Raw genomic sequence first — 22,148 nt, forward strand, 5'->3', positions numbered from 1 at the left:
TTTACTCCACAAGAGTATGTAATGATTTTTATGAAGTTTCCTTGTGTATCTACAGTACCGCTTTACTCACCAGATCTCTTGATACCATTTTCCCTGACAGCTACTGTGCACCATACTGCCTGAAATGGTCTACTACTAAGTAAAAGCTGCGCCTGAATCCTTCTTTTCGTTACATATCGGAGGAAAATGAAAATAGAAAATAGAAAATAAACTTAGTGCCATTTTAAAAGTATTCCTGAACGGTTGTAATTACACTTTACAAAAAGTAACTCTATCATTTCTTGAACTGAACCCTCAAAAGAAACTACAGCAGAGTCAAGACCCAGCCGTCCGCTTTTAAAACGGAGCGAGATGTGGCGAGATGAACACAACGGATCCATCTGCAGCTGGGGAAATGTTCACAGACACACCCCGTTTCCCGTAGCTCGCCTGGTCTAACATCCTTTCCTTTTTTTAATCTTATTTTTACAAAACCATTTGGTGGCCTTTGTTAAAAGAGTGCAAATAGTACTAAGGGATCAGACCCCCCGAAAAAAAAACTGCAGACCATTGACACTTGCGCTTCAGGAACAGCAATTCCAGGGGAGAGAAGTACTAACAAAGAGACAAAAAATCAGCTAGCTCCATATAAATTAGTAAGGTTAAGCGGAGAACTTCGAACTTGGCGTGTCAGTAACAACAGTGAGTTTTTTTCCCTTCACCTGTTTCACCCATTCCCCCCACCGCCCCTCCCCTACGGTAACCACCAGTCTGTTCTCTTGTGTTTATGAATCGATTTCAATTTTGTTTGTTAATTTGTTTTTTAGATTCTACATGTAAGCGAAATCATACGGTACTTGTCTAAAATAACTACCCTGAAGAAAACAGGGTTAAGTGCCGTCTCTTCACCTTCACAGGCGGTGAGCACCAGCATCAGTTCCCCGGTCCCGCGAACTTCTGGACACCCTGTATGCGCATGCGTCACAATCTTGGGCGGTAGAGCGGCCCAGACCTAAAGGATGGGCTGGAGAAGTTCCGAAGAGGAGATGAGGGAGGGGCCACCAAGGAAGGGGCGGGGCAGAGGGCGAAATAGGCATAGGCACCGCCCGTCGCAGAGCGGCCCGGAATGGCGTCATCAGCTGTATAAGAGAGCGTGCGCAGACCGCCGCGCCCTTCTAATTCGGAAGCGTCGCTTGGCGGTGAGAGGGTTCGGTGGAATTTTGTATTTTGAAATAATTGGGACAGAACTTTTTGACTTAGTTAAGATGCAGGAGATTCAAGAGTGTAGTAGTGGTAGATCGAAGCCAGCATTGAAAACCTCCAGGTTCCAAAGCCTGAACGAACTTAGACGTTCAGTAAGTCGCGCGGTCGCCACGTGCAGCCCTGAGCGCTGAGACCAAGAGGGGTCGCTCGTGGGCAGCTGGCAGTCGGCCAGAGTTCCGGGCACCCTGACTTCGGTGAAGGTCGTTAGTTAATGCTGTCGATACCGTGAGGCAGTCTGGAGCCTACTCCGGTACTATTTAAATAGTAACGCCGCACGCTGTAAGGCGCCACAGTGGACCCTCTGGGTGAGTGCTGTCTGGAATGGTGCTTGCTGATCAGTTCTGAGATTGTGGATCTCCATGTGTCTTTGGGATCTGTCAGCTGTGGCAGTCTCCCTTCCTAGCCATGGAAGAGTATATTCTTGTTTATTGGCAAAGCTGTCACCATTTAATTGGTATCAGATTCTGACTTGCACAAGTAACATTTAGTTTAAAAACCTGGAGGGCGCTGAGTTATTGGGAAAACTGTTCTTCAAATGTTTGCAGGAGGCTGAACTAATTCTTCCTATAGGTGATGAAAGATACAAGGTACGTTTCTTTATGTCGTATACCCGAGTTTATCTGAAAAACTTGGTGCTAAAAAGTTGGAAGGTCAAAGTCGGCCCATTTTTTAAAGAGTAGCCAGCTGAGTAGAAAGTCATAAAAATGGCTAAGATCTGAGCACAGTAAGGTTAGTAAGTACACAGAGTTTTATAAAGCTGGTTTTCTTCTATTGCAGGTATCAAGAAATCCAAATAGGGATGAAGTGTGTTAAGCAGCTTGCAGTGCACTGCCAAACGTGATACTAAATCTCAGCAGCTTGGGGATTCAGTGGCGAATGATGTCTGGAAACACCTGGTGCAGTATTTTCAGTATAGGCCTGAATGTTATTTTTTTATAAGTATGGCATTTAAGGAAAAAATTAGTGCTTTATAATTATAATTAAATAAAATGATTTTTCATCTCAATCAGTGTTCCCTGACTGAATGATTAATAATAGATGGAAAATATTTACAAATAATAGACTACCTCTTGTTCTGTGAAGAGCTCTTGTAGATAGAGGTAGTGTGAATGAGTACTGTAAGACGGTACAGCATTTTGGGGGAAAACTGGTAACATAAAAACCAGGTTACCCTTGAGGGGGAGAGAACAGAGTCAAAGATCAAGGCAGCTATATAAGTGAACAGCTATGCACTTTATTTATGCAAATGTGCACTGAACACTTGTTACCTTTCACGTGTTAACAAAAAGTTAGCTATCATTAATGCATATTTCATGAACCCTATCCTCAGAGGTTTAAGGCCACCTATTACTGTCCATTAAGTTTCCCATTCTCAGGTCTAGTTAAAATTTAAATATCAATGTTGCTTTCATTCACACTAATTGTAATGGTGGCCTGTGAGAAAGTTTCAGTAAAGACAGGTTTTCTTGGCTTTATTGCACTTTTTTCCCAAACCTTTGAACAAATGGGCACTGTCTGTAGCTGTATACTATAGATGTAAATGCTTGAAAAGTTTCTCCTTTATCAAAATCTTGAGTTTTTAGAAAAGTTTTAATGCTTTCTGCCTGACACAGCATTGCAGTTATGCAGGGTAGTAAACTACAAAACACCTTTAGGTTAGCACCAGTTTTTAAGAAAGCTGAGGATTTACAAAAGAATTTGATGCAGAAGGGAAAGGGGTCAAGTCCCTCCGTGATGACTTAGCTATTTAAAAGGACTACTACCATTAAGTTCACACTGACCTCTTTACCTCTTGATTCATCTATCACTTGGATATACAAACTGGTGTATGAATCAAATTGGTTGAAACAGGTTATTTTAGAGCATTTTCCTTCCCACTGTATAGTCGGGGGAAGAATTTTTAATAGTGCATTTTTGTAAGATACGACTTTATGGGGATAGTCAGTAAATCAACAGGTTCATGTCAGTTACCAGAGAGTTGCAGTAGATGGCCCAGAAAAGGAGCATGATGCTAAGAAGAGTCTACCAACTTAAATATTTGAAGTGGTCATTAAATAATCAAAGTAGATAATATTAACAAGTAAGGTAGAAAATGAGGTTGTACATCCAGCAACCTGAAGGCATTACTATATTGGGAATTACTCCAAACTTTCTAGTGACATACAAGGTAAGCTAAAAGGTGTTTGTCATTGTTGCCATCGTGCTTGGGTACAACAGCTTCATTTAGGAACGTACTGTGACTGTTAAACCAGCCTGGGTTTATAATGGAATTCCTTTTCTTTTTTGGCCCTGAGTTCCTCACTTAACAAAGGCTACAGAGACTGTGAAGATGTCTTGTCAGCCTTCTGAAAAAAATCTTAGAAATTACACAAACAATGCCGCTCTTATTTTGAGTGTAGTAATGAGTACTTTATGTCAAGTGGGCATTTGATATGAATTCATATACTATACTGATTCAGTTATAGCATTCTCAATCCAAGTGTAAAAACAGCCTTATTGCACAAGCAATATAAAAAAATCACTGGAGAATGTTGACAAATAGGCAGAAGGGCTAAGTTAAGGCTCAAATGGGAATAAGGAATTTAAGTCTCAGGACACCAATCTGGGAAGGTAGCAATGCTAATTAAGGATAAAAAGTACTACACCGAGTATCTAACCAAAATTGTTCACATCACAAATTTCTCAAGCAGCAAAGGGGTACACAATTTTTATCACAACACGAAACATGGATCTCAGTCCCCATTAGTTGGCATCTCTGCTTAAGTGCTAGTGTGGAGGTTGAAATTTTTCCACCAGAATCTTTACATAGTTTCCCTTGAGGTGTCCATGAATTACAATTTGGTGACACTTTTTATCCAAGGTACGAAAGCAGAGACTTTAGTATAAACACCAGGTGAGTCCTTGACTCCACAGCCATACCCCCAGGAGGTCACCCCATATACAACCCAGCTCTCTCCTGGCCGAACACACATGAGGGGTCCTCCGCTGTCTCCTTGGCAGCTGTCCACACGTTTGTGTTCATGGAGATTTCCAGCACAGAGCATCCTTCCTGTAAACCGACCCTTATAACGTTCTTCACAGAACCTCTTGGGAAGTAAAGGTATGGCTGCTTGTTGTAGGGTTCTTGAATAGGCTCGTCCTACTCAGACCAAATAAAACGAATTAGATTCCAGCTAAAATCCTAACAAAAAAACTTTGACAATTTAATGAACATTTAAGTCTTGAAAATAAAAACTATTGTGGCATTAGTGTTTAAATGAGGGACTACAACAGTGTCATTAGCTGCTTTTGTAAATGTTTGCGCTAAACATTACTTTTACCTGTCACTAATCTGTCAGTACTGAATTTTTTGAGGAATGATGTAACATTTAGGGATTAAGCTACAGAAAAAGGTAACCTAAAGAAGGCACATTGGTGCAGGCTTTAGTATTTGAATTCCATATGTTAAAAAGCTGGGGATGTATTCATGCTGATTTTGTATTAGCATATCCGTTCCTCTAAAGATTTATCTACTTCATTTACTTTTGAGGATTAATTACAAGTGACAATTACATAGGCATAAAAGGTGGCAATAACTATGTTACATAGAAAAATGGCATTTCATAAAGATGATTCAGAAACAAAACATTCCTATATACAGGCTTAAGCTGAACCACTTGATGTTAGTATACTCTACTAGTAAACCACTCATTTCTTTTTAGTGGCTAAAATGTCTAATTGATATGTCCTCCATGATAGGTTTTTCTTAGATCTAAATTCCACCATTTTTCTTTGGCCCCATTTACTCAACTGGAATAATTCACCATAATAAAACATTCTGTAAAATTTACTTCCTTAGTCATTTCTGTTCAGATGTGTGAAAAGGAAGGTGACTGAACCCTCCCTGATGAAGTAACTGTAATTCTAAGTATACTTTGACCTCCAAGATTGGATTTCCCTCATGCATCAGCACAAGAGAAGTGTACTGAGGAGGCAGTAACTTTGGTTTTTACTGTATCACTAAGGAAATGTTTAGTGTATCTCAGGATTGGTCCCAGTGCTTTTTCAGTATTCTGTATCTGCTACAGATGTTCTACACTACTGCTATGAAATGTAACAAATCTAAAATCCAGATTTAATGTAGCATGGGATAAAATGAACAATGAAATATTTTTATTAATAACACCTTATTGAAATTATCACCTGTAGAAATACTTGATGCTCTTTTAAGAATACAGTTATCAGTGGTAGTCATTTTTAATGGCACACAATCAGCCAATCATTTCTCTGTATTCAGGAATCATTTGTGGGACCTAGATTTGATGGTTTGTGGATTGTTGTGAGCAAGCACTAGCTGATACCCATGGATTTAACTCTATAGCAAGACAATACAACACAGAAAGCAGTTGCCTGAGATAAACATTATACTTTTGCTTGGGGATTGGGAGGTGGGAAGAATGGGAAAGGAGAGGGAATGAAGAGAAAAAACTGGATTTGGTCCCTCAAATTCAGCAGCTCTGCTTTTGTCTGTTCCATATTTAAGAATTCTCCCTGAGATTTTGTTTGATAAAGAGCTCTATTACAAAGAAACAGCAAAGTCTGGGGTGGCTAAATCAAATCATCTGGGAAAGAAAGTTTTAAAATCTAGACAGTGAGGCCCAAGCCTTGGGGTAGGCTCTTAAAATCTGTGTCCTCAGTAGTCTGGGGAACCAAAAGTCCAGGATTTATCCCTTAAGCCCCACAGGCAATAGAGTTTTATTGGGTTTGTGTTAAAGCTGGTAATGGGGACCAACGAGTAACCTCAGGACATGAATCCAAGTTATATGCATGCATCTCACTCTTGTCAGAATTTCCAAATAACTAAGCCTGAACCTTTTAGGATTTTACTACCCATTGTCGGCCAAATGCATAGATAACCCCAGATACAAGATGTCCAGATCTCATTTGTTCCTCTGCACCATTTACCTGTGTCTCCCCATCCCGTTATGTAACAGTTGGAGGCTGTTCTCTGAGGCCTTTCTCTCCGGAATGGCAAACAGGCTGGCAAAACATGACTGCTGAACCTGGCACATTGCTCTTCTGGTCCCTGTAACCTAACCAGGGCGATATCATAGTCACTGATGTCAGGTCGATAATCCCGGTGAATAACGATCTGTTCAACTCCAAGTTCTTCTTCAAATTCCTCTGGCACCAGAGTATGATAATCCCCAACTCGAATGGCATAGCTCCTAGTGCTGTTCCCATACCTGAGAGGCAGAGAGCAAAGAAGGCTTGCTGTAAATGCTTGGTCGTTGCTGAAAACTGGTGGTTGTCAGCAAGGAAGTTTAATAGAGATGCTGGGTGCCTTTCTTCTGAATCATTAGCCCCTTTTCTAAATCTAACACTTCTTTCCATTTCTTTGACCCCACTGCTGTTGGGCCTGTACACAAGACCCAGTGCCAACACTCCCCCTCCTCTCACCATTTAACCCAGGCCACCATCTAACCTTCCTGAGAAGCAGCGGCTGCCGAAGGTGAGTGAGAAATAAGGGCTGATCATTAACCTGTTCTCTCCCCACCGCGAAAAGGTATCAAAATAGGAACAAACAATATAGGTCAAAATTAATGTCCTGCGTTGGATGCCTTTGTTTTTCTACCATTTCCAAGATAACTTAGTTCATCATGAAGTTCCATGAGAGGAGAACTATATGTGACCTAACTTTGCATCCCTCTAAGCACTTAGCACAATCTACTCCCTTTTCCTGTGAACGGAAGGCAAGCCAAAACTGCATTTTCAGGGCAATATATATTCATTATATTCCCTCATTTCTTTTAAATCTGTTCAGACATCACCTCAGTGAGACTTTGATGCACTCATTTAACATTGCAACCCACCCTTTGTCCTCCCCTCTCCCAGTGCTCCAGTGTCCTTAATCTGCCATATTTTTTTTTACACTGCTTTCAAACACTATCTAATTTATTATTTGTTATGTTTAATTGTTCTATTTCCCCTACTTAAACAAAAGGTATTCAAGGGCAGGGTCTTTTATCTTCACTGATGAGTCTTAAACACTTGGAGTAGTGGTACTCTGTTAAGGAGGACTGCACCATGTCTGTTGATTTAGTGAGTGAATGAATGTGTATTTTTAATGTGTATTTTTTTCATAAATTACTCAAAACAGAAAATCATGATTTACTGGATTCATAGTTCTCAGCCTGTTTTTTAACCAACATTTATACCCTGATTCTGATACATTTGCCCAGAGCAGAGTTTTTCTGAACCTCAGCACTACTGACATCAGGGGCCAGGAATTCTTTGTTGTAAAGGAACTGTTCTGTGTGTCGTAGGATGTTTAGAAGCATCCTAGCCTCTATTCACTAGTAGTATCCCAATATATCTCTTCATCTGCTATTAAACTTGCATCCTTTATGGTATCCTCTGTTAAACTGGTAAACAGATGTTTTCCTGAGCTCTGTGAGATGCTATGGCACACTAAGCCCAAGAGGAGGTCTGGCATCTAAAGTCATGGGTGGAGGGCAGTCTTGCAGGATGGAGCCCTTACCCTGGGGAATGTGCTGCTGTCTCCAGGCAGATAGTATCAGAACTGAGTTCTTGGACACCATGCTGGTGTTCGCTTGGTGAAGTCCATGGGAAGAACACACACACACACACAGGAATTGGGTCCAGGAACCCAAAAGGAGTACCTGTACTTTTAAAGTTGTCCTGATTTAAGGATGTGGACAAACTAAACCTAAGCAATGACTCCCACATTCCTTTCACTCTAGTTATTATTACATTTATGCTTGGAATTTGAAGGGCATCTGACAGAAGACTGGATAAGTTTACTAACCAGATGTATGTCTTCTAGTGTCACCTCTCCTTATGGGTGTAATTATATACTTCAGGCAGAACAATGTGGCTGAGGTTCCCAATATGACTGAACTTTAAAAGCATTTATATGGTTCTAGGCTTCTCAAGAAAATATATCAAGGAAACCTCTTCAAGGTATTTTAAGATCTTTCTAGTTGAGCTTTGGTTATTTCAACTACTTTATTATGTTAAAAAATGCTCCTAAAACACACATTTCAGGTTCTGGCTGACACATCATTCAGTTGTTTGTTTTGTTGAAATGCCTTCAACTCCCCCGCAATTGAAAATTGAATGAAATTCCCAGACAAGCTTGAGCAAGAGAGGATCTGAGACAGAGCAGTTCAGTAAAACCCAATATCCCAATTTCTGAGATTTTAGAGTTTAAAAAACAACAAAAAATTACCAGTATTAAAAATAGAAGAATTAATTCAGTTGCAGGTCACATTCTTTATGTGTGTTCTCTACATAGATTCATCTCTTCAAAAAGAGTTATTTTACATCAGCCTGTGCACATCTGCTACTACTAGAATCTGTTTTTCTCTGTTGTCTGGATGAAATTCAAAAAATAGTTGACTGGAGTTGCTTATGTAAATGGTTCCAGGTGACCTCTGTAGAACTCTGCATTGTCTTATATACATATATATAGAGAGAGACACAATTCAGGAAATGGTTTTAGCATGACTGATGATATAGGTATATCACCAAAGATCATGTTCTTAAGAACTCTACCATATACTAGGTCATGATGAAACATATGTTAAGTATCTGACACACTGTTCTTAAAAAGTAAGTTCCATTACCTCTGTGGCTCATCTTTCTAATTAGACACTTGATTTTCAGAGTAACAATTTCTAACATTTTGTAGCTGCTATGGCATTTCCAGGCAAAAAAGTCAAAATGATAAATCAAGTAAGGCTATATTCTTAATCTAATCAAATTTGCAGTAGATTTACAGAAATAAGAGAATCCTTGTTTGGGGTACATTCTTTCCTTCAAAATGGTCTTTTTTGTCAGAATAAAGTAAAAGGAATTAAATATTCAGGAATTTATCTCTCAATTATATTGCTGTACCACCATAAAGAGATGGTTATTTCATGGTACTTGTAGTTCTGATTTAGAATAGAAAGTAGCAAAAGTAAGCTATTTATATTGTAAATTGATAGGGCAACTACACAAAACTTAATTTACCCAAGTTTCCACTTCAAACTGCCAATGGCATATTTCATTCCAAAGTCTGTATTGCATTAACACTAGGGAAAATGTGAAAAATAAGGGGTTTAAAATGGTGATTGGCCAACTACCTCAGTTATCTTTGTTATGCTGGCATCAAAGACTGTTTTGGACACCTCACACTATGTGAAAGCTGCAAACTAATCACAGTTGGATTATTGGAACTCTGTCAGCCTTCCAGTAAAGTACCCTTATCATGTAGGGACTACTCTGTACAAATGACTGTAATAGGATGATGGATCTGAAGTTAACACATTCTGATCTCATTCCCCCTAAACCATCATCCCAGATTACTCTGATACGAGGATTGTATAAAAGTGACTGCCCTACAAAGGCAAGTTAAATGAACATAAAAAGTTGTCACCCCACATAATAAAATAACATTGCTAGTAGTAGCAAACTATGCCTTATTGTTCCAAAATGGCTGCTCAAAAGCACTGGCTTGTACCCCCACTGCAAAATTAGGCAACAAAGAAGGCCAATGAGCAAGAAACCATTGTATACATATATAAAATATTTATGTGTGTGTGTGTATATATACATATACATACATATATATATGTGTGTGTATATATATAAGTCCAGTTGTTAAAGCAGTGGAGATACAAAAAGAAAAAGCATGTGAGAGCTAATTTCAAACTATGAAATCTAGGTCCCCTACTAGTAGACCTTAAATTAGACTATCAAGAAATCTAAAAGGAAGGTAACCTCTTAGAACATGATTTTATTGCTTCTGCACTACAGTCTCTACAGTTCCAGAGAATCTATTTTTGCAAGGTTTAGAGTTTTGATGTTTAAAGGAGGATTATTTTAATCCAAAGTCCCTGAGCCCAGAAAAAAAAATTTGGAGCTTGTTCTAATCACTGGTAACTGTCCTTATGCCTTTTAATAAACTTAACTGCAATAAGGATGTGAGTTGTACCCTCCTTAGGCACTTCAAAACAGGAAATCTATGAAATCTGGTAAAGGTTACAGACCAAGTTGCATGGATATATAACACATGTGAAAAACAATTTTCTCCCTACTCACATCAAAAGAGTCTCGCATTATGTCCAAAGCACATCAAAACGCTGCATATCGTAATCTCTGCTTTTAAATCAACTGTCTTATACTTTGCAGATAACGAGAAGAAATTCAGAATGACATATGGAAAGAGTTTTCTGCTGATTTAGGTTTAAAATACCACCAAACTCTAAAGAGTCCAACATTCTTACATATATCCACTATCTGGCAGCTGCACCCACAGCTTCATCATGCAGCAATCATTTAGTAGTATCTACTATGTGCCAAGTAGTACACAAGACACTTGGTTTATAAACACAAATGAAGTGATTGCTGACTTGAAGCAATAAACTAGAAGAAGCCGGCCAAGGGAGAAATAATGACATGTAAACAAACATATACCTAAAAAAATAAAAAAGAAACAGAAAGAAAAAGACCTTCCAGGGAACCCGAAAGTCAAATCAAAATTTTCAACCTCAAGTATAATTTTGGGGTAATTTCCCTACTTTAATACTTTAAGCCTTGAACCTCTAAGTCTGTAACTTTTAGCAGACACTTGATAGACAAGGAGTCTTGAATAAGAGGCAGATAATCTAAAGTGAACCTACTGAATTAATTTTGCCTAATCTCTAAACTGCCCAAACAGGCTTTCCCAGATTCTCTGCAGTTTCCTCCCTTACTCTTCTCTAGTAGTCAGTAAAATAAAATCATCCTGGATTCCCTGCTTTTGCTAATAATAATCTGATTCCTGTTTTGGGAATTATGTTTCCAACATAATAATAGCTAATGTGTTCTGAATTTTACAGTTCATAAAATACTTTCACATACTTTGCAGATCATTTGTTACTCACTACGGAACATTACTGCTGTCATTTTACAGATGAAAAAACTGCGGATCCAAGAGATTAACTAGTTTCCACAAAATTAAGCAATTGACCATTGAAGGAGTTAGAACTGTAACTCTGGTGTTGATGGCCAGATCCATGTCTCTTGTCATACAGTACCATGTTCTGATGTCTATCACAGTGTCTCTACCTTCTCTTCCACCGTTTGTTTCCACCTTCTACTATAATAGCTTTATAATCAGTCTCCCTCCAGTTCCCCTACCATACTGTTTCAATCACTTGGTAACAGACCAGTTTAAGTCACTCCAATTTTAGTCACACAAAATGCAAAGATTTCATGAAATTTGAAACTCATTCAGACCCTCACATTAGTAACTTTGCTTTACCACCTCATTTCGATCCCATATATTTTCAAAGTACTCATCTCCTAAAATTCCTCTGTGGTCATATTCAAGGCTCAAAAACCTTTAGTGGTTTCCACTGCTTGGTGAATTAAACAGAAATTCACTACCCTGGCATTCCAGGCCTTTCCTGCTTCTCTACCGCAAGTTCACTAGACAAATTCCAGATCCACTATGCTAACTAATAACTGCCATCCTTCAAATATGTTTTATGCTTTCTCACCACTATGCTCCCAATGTTTGATGTTACCTACCTCCTACTACTAATACATAAATCCAGCCGCTCTGCTCAGAGACTCTGCAACAGAACTCACTCTTCCTCCCATATCCATCTTTGAACTGTTCCAGTGCTAAAGAAATAAAAACAAAAAACAAAACCTCTTTCTTATGTTAAAATGAAAATTATCTGATCTTCCACGAACATCTGTGGTATTTGAAGCCATGGATAACAAATCTAATCCAATTCCACGCATCTCCCCTTTGTTTGCCTGCCGTGTGCACCACGTGGCATTTTCGCGGTGCAGCCCGGGAACTGAGCACAGTTCTCCCCCAGAGCGACAGCACTCTTGTCCCCGCCAGGAGCTTGAGCACAGGCAGCGGGCTCTGCTGCTCTGCCTGGACACCGTTGTGTCAGCGCTGCCCAAAACTGATTAACCTAATGGGCAACTGCCTGACACCGCTGACTCATATGAGGGCTGCAGGACACCAAAACTCATGAGGTCTTTTTCACTTGTGCTTCATTTAAGCCAAGTTCCCAGGAACTAATGCTGGCATTTTACTTCCTCCTTATTCCACACTGTTTGTTAGAAAAATGAATCAAGATCTTTCACCATCTTGGATCCTATCTTCCAACATACATCTTTTCCCTCCCAGTCTCCTAGCGTCCAAAAATAGAATTACCTTACTATCAGTATTCTTTTTCAGTTTAGTGATTAATACATTGAATGGGACAAGGATAAGTATCCAGTCAACTCAGTTACATTCTTCCTCATCATTCTTCAAACATTCAGATCACATTCTATTCTACCCACTAAGCAAGTGGGTCTTAACCTTTAGCGTTCATAAGAATCATCTGAGATTCTTGATAAAAATGCAAGCTCCTAGGTCTTCAGCTCCAAAGATCTAGTAGATTTGAGTAGGGACCCAGGAAACTGGATTTTTAACAAGATGTATATATCTAATATTGTGGTGAAAAGACCACACTTTAAAAACAGTGCCATAACTTTTTCTGTTCCTATCATCCAGCTACACTGAAAATTATTAAGATAGCAAAGATCCTATCTGTCTTGTTCTCCACTACATCTTTAGTGCATACCATAATCCTGGGAATATTAGGGGCTCAATGATTTTTTGTTAAGTTAATGGATGACTATAATCATTACTGTCTGTGCCATTCATGTAACATATGAAGGTATTAAACTCACTAGTATACAGGTGAACTCTCAAACTCAGTTATTATCCCAGAAATGACAAAGGCTATGTAAAATATAGATTTTTATCTTCTGCAGCACCTTGAATATGGATGTTTATATGTATCAAAATGTTAAGAGGAAGTGAATAGAGACCCTAGAAACATAGGTACATGAAAATTTGGCATATAACATAGTTGACATAAATAAATGGGTAAGGAATGGAATGGTCCATAAAAAGTGTTGGGAAAACAAGCTTTCCTTAAAAAAAGTATAAAATTAGGTCCTTTCTCATACTGTATGCCATACACAAAAATAAATTATAAACAGTAAAACTCTAAACATGAAAAGCAAAACTGTAAAGTTTTTTAGTAAAAAATTAAGATAATATCTTCATTAGATGGTGTTAGAGAAGGATTTCTTAAATAAGATAAAGTTTTAATCAACTTTAAAAAATTGACACATTTAAAAATATTGCAATTAAAATATCTTCATAAGAAAAAGACCTTAAACAAGACAAAGAACATGCCTCAGCTTGAGAAAAGGCATTTGTAACATATGGTAACAAAGACTTTGTGCCCAGAATATATCTAAAAATTTGAAAAATCAATTACAAAAAGATAATCCAACAGAAAAATAAGCAAAGGATATGGACAAATAATTCATGAAAGAAGACAATAACCAGAGAAATGGAATTTAAAAAGAAGTCCCAAAACTCTAAAATTGGCAAGTTTTAAGTGTAAGTGCTGATAGCATCAAGTTGAGGTGAGGATGTGAGGAACTGGGAACTTACACATTGCTGTGATATAAATGGATACAATTACTTTAGAAAGTATAGTTAGTAGTCCCTAGTAAAACTGAATGGAGCCTGTACTTCAGGACCCAACAAAATGCTCACACATTTATGTACCCAATGAGATATATGAATATCTACTGCAGAAACCATTTTTTCATAATAAAAGAATGGAAATGGAAACCACCTAATTATCCATCAGTAGGGGAATAAATAAACTGTGGTTTCATCTTACAAAAAGGCATTAAAATTCAAATAGTGGTTAAAGTGAATAAAATCTACATGGAGGGACTGCAAATATACAGTGAGGCCATATGATACCACATATGAAAAAATAAAGAACAAATTTTTGCTTATAAAAACTTCAATGAAAGGTACATGTTTTAAAATAAAACTTTTTATTATGACTATTTTCAAATAAACAATTCTCTTACTCATTACCTTGCTTCATCAATTATCAATACTTTGACAAGCACTGGTGTACATTTGTAAATACCAAAATTCCTGCTAAGGAAATGGCCATTAACAGGGCCCACAAAAGAGCACAGGACAGGAAAAGGACAACTGGTGTCTAGTGTAGGCACAGTGAGCAGTGTGATGCTGGCACCTGATTTTCTCTGCATGGGCTCCCCTCTGAACTGGGAAAACTTCAGACTGTACTGATAAAACGTTTGGGACAAGAGGAAATAATCAGGATGCAACCTGACTCTCTACAAGGTACAAATAGAAAAATCTCAAAGACAAAAAACACCAAGAAGAACCAAAGGGTCAAAAATCTAAAACTCCCTATTCCTTAGCATTCATTTCGAGGTAATCTGAGGTCTCCTCTAGCTCTACAGGGATATGATTTCACCTTCAGACACATTCTTGCAGGGGAAGCACTAACATACAGCTGCCTTCCTTCCAAAAACCCATCCTCTCTTCTCCCTAAATCTAGAGTTTGCTTTATTACCAGGTAGCCAGGAGCTTCCTGAGGGTGCTCTTTTCTCCTTATATTACCTCCCTCGATACCAAGATGGTGCCACTGGACTGGATGTGGAAGTCTTTAGCCTGCCTCTGCCACTTCAAGTTTCTAGTATGTTGTAGAGCAGGAAGGGATTGGAAGACCTGTCAAATAAGAGCCAAACTTAGTTGTTTGTTAAGGTGGACACACACCTCTTGAAGCAGTGTGCTGCTGTAAGGACCCAGCAGCTGCTCAGGAGTGTGGCCCCACAGAGGAGCCTGCCATCTCCACGGCGTGACTTCAGTCGAAGGGACACTTGCCAAGGCCAGCCACCCCTGAGAAAAAAGTGAACCACCCATCAATATCCATAAAAGGCAGAAAAGCACAGTAAAGCATCTAAGACATTAAACAATGACTTGGAAGGTTTGCAGGTAAGAGGAAAGGAATAAAAAAGGGATTCTAGGATGTAAGACCCTTCGTACTTTGAGAATGATGCCCCTACAACTTGGAGCAGACCACCTTAAGATTTGCTTATAGGCATTTGTATGCATCTGCGTATCTTTGACATTCTTGGAAACAAGCTGGGTCTTCTTTATATTTCATGATTTGAAGTATATTTTCTCTCCTCACTACTCTACCAAAGCAGATTTAAGAAGTATTTAATATGCAAAATGCTAGTTTTCCATTAGAAAATTCAGCAAAAAAGTATATTAAAGCAAGTCTAAAACATATATTCTAAGTCTAATGAACTGTGTAGTTAGACATTTTTTCAGATCTTTTGAACAAGTTTCTTTCTACCACATAAGTTCTCAGCAACACATCTATTTCATAAAGCAGGAGATAGTGATATAAGAACACGGTCCATGTTCTTATACATGTCAGAGGACAGTAAAATTAGAGTAATCTGAATTTAATTTAGAAAAATAAGTTTTAAAAATCCCTTATAAAATAGTAGACAATTCCCAATTTGTAATACTATGTATACAAATAATTCTGCAGTATGGAAAATCTCTTCTGAAGAACCTTTTACCTCAAAGAATTTTTCCCACCAATGATCCGCTTCTGCCGACGGTGCAGTAATCTCAAACCACAAACGGATGAGAGGGACTCTGAAACAGAAACAGGTTATTAAGTAAACCACCATGTTGCTGATAGGGGGATAAAGACACAGTGACACATACCCCTGCTGCTTCCTCTTCTATTTTAAAATACCTCTTCTCCTCAAATTACAGAATACTTTTTCTTCTAGTAATAAACAAAAGTTGCTTTTGTTGCCCATTTAAACAGGGCAACAATAATTTGCAAGCACAGGAGGAACTTTAAGAGGTTTCCCACATTCAGCTCTGAAGAGGTTCCACAGGCTGCTGAATGTTGATAACCCGTCCAGTACATTATCCTTGTAGTTACACCTACATCTCCAACTCTCCTGATTATGGAGATTGTTTTGGAGTTCAGGAACATTAAACAAGAGACCTACAAAGGCAATAATAGTCTAATCACTTTCTTTCTACATACAGCACTCTTCTAAGCCAAAAGCACAAATGTAACTAAGAAGAGCAAAGCACATTACCAGAATGGAATTTTGGTCTAAATTTACATTTGCTCATATAGCATATTTATATGTGTAAAGGATTTGGTAAGCCAATTTAAGAAGCAAATTATATTTAAGGGCATGTAGTCAAGCTTCCCAAGATAACAAACCTCTGTCAAAACCATTAAAAAAAAGAAGAATTAAATTTAAAATATGTGAAAAGGAAGAATATGTAATATAAGGTATGGCTAGTTTTTAAAATAATTTAGGAAGTCAGAGAATATACAGAAGGTGTTATTATTTCTTGGTTAAGTGTAAGTATGTATATAAGTGTGTATATATATATAATATATATATTATATCTATATGCACGTATATATATATCTATATGCATGTATATGCATGTAAGTATATACATGTGTATAAAGTGTAGATACTACTAAAAAAATGTGGAAATTGTGTCATGACCATGAAAGTCTAGTCACACTAATGGTCTCCCATAATAACCAGGTGGAAGGGAGCTCAGTGGAGAATCAAACCAGCTATTTCTTAAGAGAAAGAGGTTTAACAATGTGTACCAAAATCATTCATTGCCAAATGATCTCAGAAGCATGCTGTGAAACTTTAATCCTCATCTCTTAGGATATGAATTCTCTAGACGACACTGCAAATTATAAGATTTCAGAAAAATATAATTTTTCTGACTATTTTTTTAAATAACTAAGGACTATGTAATGTATAGGCAAAAAGTCAATATATATAATGCCAAGACAAGTAATGATGTAATACTGAGCCAGCAAAACTGAAAGTTTACATCATTCTTTGGGGCAAAGCACTGGATTACAATAAAGTAAAATCTATTTAAAGCTATAAAATACACTGATAGAAAAGAAAGCAAAATGAAGTTCATTTATTAAAGGATCTCATCATATGAACAATAACTAATGGCTTGAGTTTGAATCACCTTATAGAAATCACTAGGTTTTGAGCCTCAACACAAAACCAACAGGCTATTAAGCCAAATTTAGTAATCAAGCTGGTCTAACATGAAATCTTTTTAAGGTATGGTAGCATTGAAACCATGGAAAGGTATCAAAGTAAGTCTTGCTACAACTCTAGAATGGCATAAAAACAAATGTATAAATGAAGAAGAAATAAACATGGTACTTCATATTTTAAAATAGGTTTACATTGAAACATAATAAAACCTTTTATAATTATTGAATTTTTATGTTTTTCTACCACTTGAGAAATTCAGCAGAATACAAGGAATTAGTTATATTCAATTTGTAACTGTAGTTTAAATTATTTAAGAGAATTTAATACATTCATATATTAATCAATACTGAGGAAAAACTGGCTTACCAAATCATAGGTAATATAAAACAAAGCACAAAAGGTTGTATGCATTCTTCTCCACATTCAAAAGCCCCTCAGATACTGAAAAATCATATCAACAGCATCCAATTTATTTACTGCACTGTCTTTGCCAGTTATTAAAAGATGTTAGAAAAAGAGAATACTGAAGTATAGATGCACCTGATTTTAAGAAAATCCAATGTGTTAAAACTGTGGAACAAAGAGGCAATTGTTCTTTTCATAAGAGTAACCATGTTTTTTTCCAAAATAGCTAATTCTTTCCCTTATTCAGTTAAAGCAGTATTTTTTGACAAAATTAAATTCAGAGCTTTCAAGAACTCTTACACTTATTTAAGTAAGAAACATCTGTAACTATTATACTAAAAAATTACTTTTCACTTTTCTTACATTTTTAAATTTCAGAAAATAAAATCTGCAAAAGATTTGCAAGAATTTTAAAAGTTAGCTCTGTTATTTATAATATTAGTAAGGGTAGAAGCACTTATGATTCATATTTACATTTTCATTTCTCTCTTTCTTTTTATGAAGTAAACACCAATTCTGAATCTTTAAGGATACCAGAAAGTTTGACAGTTTTATTACATCCCAAGAAAGACTGGTACAGAAATGGCTGAGTATGTCAAGAGGGGATGATCCAGAGATTACAAAATACTGGAAGTCCACTTCTGCCCTCTGCAAACCCTACTCTCCCTATAAGCACCCCCTAGTCAAGTTTGTCAAGAAGGAACAAGGGGTGGTATATATTCTTTCAGAAGGGCATTTTTGTTATCCTGGTACTGCTTTTAATAATGAACTGGGGTTAGTATTCTTTGACTTGTGTAGTCCCCAAAAGTGACTTACCTTTATTACTGTTACCTGATGCTTTCTTACCAAAATAATCACAAATAACTCCTGCATCTTCACTGTGGCGGCAGTTGTGTCTTCCGATATCCTTTTTGATACAGTCAGCCAGGGACCTCTCATTTCCTGCGCACTTCACATTATCCACATGGATGGGTCCTTTTCCTTCCCCAAAATAAGCCATGGTTCTTGCTCTGGCAGGACCCCTGCAAACAATGCATTCTTAAGGATGTGGTGAATCAGTCAATCATAAATTTGAATAAATCACAACATAACCCTCTTTCAATTATACTTCTTAACTTTCATATATTAACATTAGCATCTGTACATGCTAAAAAACATTTATTTCATGACAGTCAAAGAAAAGCTTAAAAGAGAGAATAACTGTACCTTCTTATTGTTTTCATACCCCACAGCTGCCTCTAATTTAGCTTCTACTAAGAAAGTCACATTTAATGGCATATCAAAAATTCATGAGAGTTTTTAACTGTTTAAGCATGAAGGAAAATCATTTCAAAATTTTATACTCCTTACAAAGCATAATAGTTTCTCAAAATTGGTAACATATTGCCAAGAAAAGTATGAGATTAAGTAATTACCTCAGGAGCTAAGAATTTTAAAGCCTATTTTAGAAGTAAAAACACAATTTTTAATAAAGAAAGATTAAACCAGGAATCATCAATAGAAGGCAGACCTACTCTTGGTATAAACTTTTTAAATTAACTTCTTTTTAAATATCCAAATATAATTACTAATAAATTAATGACAATTATGAAAAGCAAATACATTAATTGAATGCCTCAGTTTGACCCACTCTTACATGCTTGCAATAGACTTTGAGGTACATTGTTTAAAAACACTATTGGATTAAATTTGTTAATATTTTGTTTAGAATTCTTTATGTAGATTCATGAGATGGGATACAGCTCTTTTTGTTTGTGTGTGTGTACTGACCTCATCTTGAAATCAAGTTAGATTAGCCTCATAAAGTGAATGGAAAGATTTCCATCTATTTTTTTTTTTGCTCTGTAACAATTTATATAACTCAGGGATTATCTGTGTCTTGAAGACTGGATAAAATGCTTCAAAATCAGTCATTTCTTTCACAGTCATTAGTTTATTTTGGTTTTCTATCAGTTTTCATAATTATATTTTTGTTGAAAATGTACAGTTGCTTAGATAATTGTCAATTTCCTCTAGATTTCCAAATTTACTAGCTAAAAGTAGTTCATAGTATTCTTCTACATGGGTTAACCTTCTGTGTGGCTGGTTTTGTATTCCTTTCTTTTCTCTAATGTTTACTTGTATTCTCGCTCCTTTTTCTGAGTGGGAGTTGCCAGACATTGTTGTTTACTTTATTAGTCTTTTTTTTAAAAAGGAAATAATTGCTGATAATGTGGATGTGAAATGTAAAGCAATTTGAAATTCAAATAAGCATAATTTGAAAAAAACTTAATAGCATTCTGAAATTAAAGTCCCAGGTGATTCCCATCAGTTTGTGGAGTGAGAATGAGGGGAGACAGAAAGTAAACAGTAGTTTGCTAAATGTCTTGAAATTTTTCAGGAAAGGGAAAGAAAAAAATACTAATTTTTGACATTGGTAAGAAAATATGCTAGTTTGCTAAAAATTTAAGGAGAAAGACTAGTAAAACTGTAATAATGCTGAAGTTCTAATCACTTAGAGAAAAGAAAGAAAACATAAAATTGGATTGTTCGCAAATCAAAAACAGGTTACACAAAGAACAGACAATAAAGTATGATCGCATAAGAGTAGATGACAAGTAGAAGTAAACAGAAAATAAAATTACACTCATTAAACAAAACAAAAGGATGACTTCTTAGAGATTTAGCAATCAACTTACAGACTAAAAGGAAGGCACCATTTTAGAAAAGCAATAAATAGAAATTAGAGAACACTTTAACAATAAAAGGCCATGATTAAATTAAAGAGTGACATCTAATAAATATTCTTTTGACTATTTTTTTAAATAACTAAGGACTATGTCATGTATAGGCAAAAGGGAAGAAACTTCCCACTGGGATACAGGCACGCAGTAATTCAAAGCTAAGATTTCAAAGAAACAATAGGCTCTAATGTATCAGTCTTTAACCAGGGGTTAGAGTGCTCCTGGTAGTAGACAGTAACTTTCCAAGGTATACCTGGACTTTAAGGAAATAAATATTCAGCTTCTCCAATTCCAGTTATGGTCCCTCCTAAAACTGGTCTTGCTGAATCAAGATCAACTTCTCTTTCAAAATTTTCTTTCTCCTATCCCTCAAAAGAAAGGCATATTTTTTATTTATCCCAAATCCTACCACAGTTCATTGCTCCAAGACTTAAAAACCTCTAAAGTGGCCGAAAGAACAGTTCAAAAACATGACAGCAAAGGAGCCTCCTTTAATCAAGAACATAAATCCAACCCATCAATCAAAGTAAGAAATGAGAACTGGTCAGCTTTTACTTCCTATGTTTCATAATTCTTTATCAAATTTTTGGTTGTTGTTTTTAGTAAGTTGCATATTAGAAATCATAAAATCAAGATAGGATCTTGTTAGAAGAATTTCTTTTCTCTCACTTTTGCTCTCTTCATGTGCGTATGTAAGTACATATGTGTATACTCACACATTTTTATAAGCATTGTAACATTAGGATTCTGTGGGGAAAGAAAATTTAAAATACAATTTCAAAAAGTAAAAAGAATTATGCAGACGTTTTGAAGGTCAAAGAAGCGTTTGCTCATGTATTTTTTAAGTGGATGACAGAGAATAGCAAATCACTGTCATATTTATGTTCCACTGGAAATAACTAAAAGAGTGATGATATGTGTTCTTTTTTCAAACACCATACACAAATATGTAATAAATTAAATCCTTTGAAGCTATTTAACTGTTAAGATAAAATTAGATATATTTAATTTTATGTCTCTACCAAATTAGTAGGTGTACCCCATTTTCTAAGGGATTCTTTTAAGGGATACCACTCGAATATATATGCAGTTCAAGAACAATGTCATGTTGAAATACATGCTAATGGATTCACACAAAGTTCAAAAAGAATGGAATGTTCATCATGGCTATTTATTTAATCTTAGTGAGTTTAACTGATATCAACACATTCTCTCTCAACCCTCTAAAACAATATGATCATATGCTCGACTTTGTCAGACATTATGTAACACATCATTATGCATTACTTTTTATTTTCCATCTAAATCTAAGCATTTTCTATATTACTTGCTATTCATGTTTCCTGGTTTTTATTACTTCATTTCTGTCTCTCCCATTGTGAAAAAATTTTCTAAAGCTATTTTGATTCTCACTGTTACCAAGGACTAATCCTCACATATGATACAATTGGCTGTGGAACAGATCTCTGGAATTCCCATTAATAAGACTCAAGCCTTCAACAGCTTAAGTTTTCTGGATTGATTTCTTGAAACAAATGCTTTATTAAGGATTTTTAACAATTCAAAGTGGACGTGAGGGAAAAAAATCCCCTACTCTAGTCACACGCTAGTTTACAATTATATGCATATTTGTTCTTATATGAAATTCCATTTCCCCTCAGTGGAAAATTAAAAAATGGCCAAGGATGTTTAGATTGATCAAATATCTAAATGATTCTCATTTAAATATTATCTGATGGCAAATTATAGATTGTGCACAGATGATTTCCAATTTGTATGCAACATTGTTACTGGTTT

At 36.4% G+C, this 22,148-nt stretch overlaps 1 protein-coding gene, 1 long non-coding RNA gene and 1 other non-coding gene across 6 annotated transcripts in view; 2 read left to right on the forward strand and 1 right to left on the reverse strand.

The window, feature by feature from the left end:
- Nucleotides 1-1,081: 1,081 nt before the first annotated feature.
- LOC118913598 (uncharacterized) lies at nucleotides 1,082-2,248 on the forward strand. The gene is made up of 2 exons (XR_005025270.2): nucleotides 1,082-1,547; nucleotides 2,020-2,248. It is a non-coding gene; the product is annotated as an uncharacterized LOC118913598 (long non-coding RNA).
- Nucleotides 1,598-1,728, forward strand: LOC118913600 (small nucleolar RNA SNORA24). Its single transcript, XR_005025271.2, has one exon. It is a non-coding gene; the product is annotated as a small nucleolar RNA SNORA24 (small nucleolar RNA).
- Nucleotides 2,249-2,440: 192 nt separating the features above from the next.
- Nucleotides 2,441-22,148, reverse strand: part of LOC118913597 (neurotrypsin) — a 76,300-nt gene continuing 56,592 nt past the window's right edge. For 2 of the 4 annotated variants that reach the window (XM_057502595.1, XM_057502592.1), the window contains 5 exons: nucleotides 18,445-18,650; nucleotides 15,724-15,802; nucleotides 14,906-15,028; nucleotides 6,187-6,467; nucleotides 2,442-4,381 (listed from right to left, as the gene is read on the reverse strand). In XM_057502595.1, coding sequence (XP_057358578.1) covers nucleotides 4,074-4,381; nucleotides 6,187-6,467; nucleotides 14,906-15,028; nucleotides 15,724-15,802; nucleotides 18,445-18,650 — 997 coding nt within the window. In that variant the 3' untranslated portion in view covers nucleotides 2,442-4,073. Of the gene's footprint in view, nucleotides 4,382-6,186; nucleotides 6,468-14,905; nucleotides 15,029-15,723; nucleotides 15,803-18,444; nucleotides 18,651-22,148 lie in introns of all 4 variants that reach the window. The other 2 variants (XM_057502594.1, XM_057502593.1) reach the window with 2 other exon arrangements.

The sequence above is a fragment of the Manis pentadactyla genome, chromosome 5, assembly GCF_030020395.1.
Source record: "Manis pentadactyla isolate mManPen7 chromosome 5, mManPen7.hap1, whole genome shotgun sequence".
Taxonomy (NCBI): domain Eukaryota; kingdom Metazoa; phylum Chordata; class Mammalia; order Pholidota; family Manidae; genus Manis; species Manis pentadactyla.